We start from the raw sequence: 2,500 nt of genomic DNA, 5'->3' as shown, positions 1-2,500 counted from the left end.
CCAAATCTCAAAGAAAAGCAAAGAAAACAAGATGATATCAACTTAAAAACAAAATAACAGTAATGTATTGACTTAGGAAGAGTTCAGAAATCAAAATTTGGTGGAATAAGCCTGACTTTTGGTCACAGCTTTCATGTGTTTTGGTATGCGTCCATTAGTCCTTCACATTGTTCTTGGATGACTGTATTCCAGACCTGGTGGAAGAATTCAAGTTGCTGAGCTTACTGTATGGTGATGGCTTGTGGCCTTCCAGCTTCCTCTTGATCACGTTCCAGAGATTTTCAAGAGGGTTCGGGCTGACCATGTAGAGGAGGAATATAGAGGAGGAATATACTGCCGTGCAAAACAGGGACGCAGTAACTCAAAATGGTCGAAAAAAAAAAAAAAATCGGAAATGGGCTTTAAACTTTTTAAAATTTGTCTTGTGTCAAAAAATTATGGTCCAAGAGGAGGAGGAATATAGAGGAGGAGAAGAGGAGGAATATAGAGGAGGAGAGGAGGAGGAGGAGGAAGAATATAGAGGATTATCACCCGACACATTTTATTGGATTCCTTGACCCCAAAAATGTATACTTTGACACCAAGTTTGTCATCATAGCGATAACAGAAGCAAAGTTATAGACTCTATAGAGAATTTTTGATGCATTGGCGGCCATTTTGAAGCTAAACTGTGAGTTTTTAATATACTACTGTAGGTATGACATGCCTACCTCAGACTGTGAACATAGTTGTTTTTGTCCTATTACTCTGTACAATACACTAATTGAACACGTATTTGATAGGCCTATGTATTTAATCATTAGTTCACGAGTTTGTTCTTGAGTGCTTGGTGTACAACAGTATGCATGTTTGGCATGTTAGCTGGCCTCGGTCCTGGGCTGCTTTTAACGGAGCTCATGCGGGATGAGTTCCGCTTCCCCCTTTATGTGTAGTATAGAGGATGTGTAGCTGGGTGTTCTAGTGAAATGGAGGAGTATGGGGAGGTAGTGGGACAATTCGGAAAGCCTTCGCGCATGACAGGTGAAAGAGGGAAGTAGGGATTTAAATATGTGCGAAGGCGGGAGCAAGTAATGACACCTGTCAATCACTCGCGGACTTCCTCCAGAACTACGTTTTTATATAAGCAACATTAATGTATGAAGGCAATATGCTTTTGGCACACATTTTTCAAGTAAAAAATCACATACTTTACCTCCAATTATCATTTTATGGGCAAGCTGTTGTTTTTCTGTACTTGAAACATATTTTATTGGATTCCTTGACCCCAAAAATGTATACTTTGACACCAAGTTTGTCATCATAGCGATAACAGAAGCAAAGTTATAGACTCCATAGAGAATTTTCGACGCATTGGCGGCCATTTTTAAAAAGCGTGTTTATTGCCTATTTTTTGGGCTTAACCCTCCCTACTAGAAGTGCCGCTACTAATTCTATCGCATCTGGTTGTCTAGTGAAGACCCCGTTACTAATTCTATCGCATCTGGTTGTCAAGTCAAAAACCCAGTCGTTGATTTCGATTTCGTTGATTGTTGATGTGCCTTCTTCAGGCTGACAGATTTTGTCAGCGAAGGCAAGCGATAGATAGTCGAGCCAAGTCAAGCCATGCCAAGCCAAGCGGCTACACAAATCTCATTCTCAGAAAACATGAAGACCTCGGTACACTTCAGTTTGCGTTCAGGGTGCCAGTTTGGAACTGTATAAGATGTTTGGAATTTTATATTTTTTATTTATTTATAGATGATATTTCTCCAGATATATCCAATTGACGTGATAAGGCCCTTAGGTGGTCAAATTTGGTCCAAAAAATTGCACAATATGCTGCAAATCCGGCTGATTTCTTTAAAGGGACACTCTGCAGGAAACGGTCCAAAAAGGTACTGCAGCTATGCTGCTCATTGAAACTGGGCTGCCTATTGCCAAATCTGGTCTTTACATGAAAGTTTACTAAGTAATAAACAAATATTTCCTAGTGTGGTCCCAAGTACAGTCATTTTTGCAGCTAAAAATGGCTATTTTTGGAAATTCATCCAAAAACTGCCCAATATGCTCCGACTCCGGCTGATTTTCCTTAATGTTTCTGTGTGCGTGTGTGTGTGCGTGCGTGCGCGCGTGCGCGTGTGTGTGTGTGTGTGTGTGCGTGACGTGTTAGGCATGGCCCAGGCGTGTGTGTGTCGATCGCGTGCCGTGGTGGGCGTGTCCTGTCCTGCGTTGCTAGGCGACTATCTCCTCCTTTGGTGGCGACAAGCCGACGCCCACTCCACCACGCTGGCCTATCAGCACGACCGCTGGCGCCAGACCTCCACCAATCACACACAGCTCCGCCTACGGCTGCTAGGCCCCGCCCCCACGGTAGCCGTGGGCAACTATAGCTTCCTGTTTGTTCCGGAACAGAAGCAGGGCGGAACATTCCGGTGCGAAGTCTTCCTCAACGACCGCGTACACGTCCAGGAGACACAAGTTACAGTGATAAACGGTACACACACACACACACACACACACA

The 2,500-nt window shown here is 43.5% G+C and overlaps 1 protein-coding gene across 1 annotated transcript in view; it reads left to right on the top strand.

The window, feature by feature from the left end:
* Positions 1 to 2,500, top strand: part of g6fl (g6f-like) — a gene marked incomplete at both ends in the record, with an annotated part of 22,737 nt that overhangs the window by 11,684 nt on the left and 8,553 nt on the right. Inside the window, one exon of the mRNA XM_063193474.1 lies at positions 2,150 to 2,473. Within this exon, the coding sequence (XP_063049544.1) occupies positions 2,150 to 2,473 (324 nt within the window). The remainder of the gene's footprint in view (positions 1 to 2,149; positions 2,474 to 2,500) is intronic.

This window comes from Engraulis encrasicolus, unplaced genomic scaffold (genome assembly GCF_034702125.1).
Source record: "Engraulis encrasicolus isolate BLACKSEA-1 unplaced genomic scaffold, IST_EnEncr_1.0 scaffold_418_np1212, whole genome shotgun sequence".
In the NCBI taxonomy this organism is placed as follows: Eukaryota; Metazoa; Chordata; class Actinopteri; order Clupeiformes; family Engraulidae; genus Engraulis; species Engraulis encrasicolus.
Note: the sequence above shows the minus strand (reverse complement) of the source record. Positions and strands in the feature narration are given on the sequence as shown.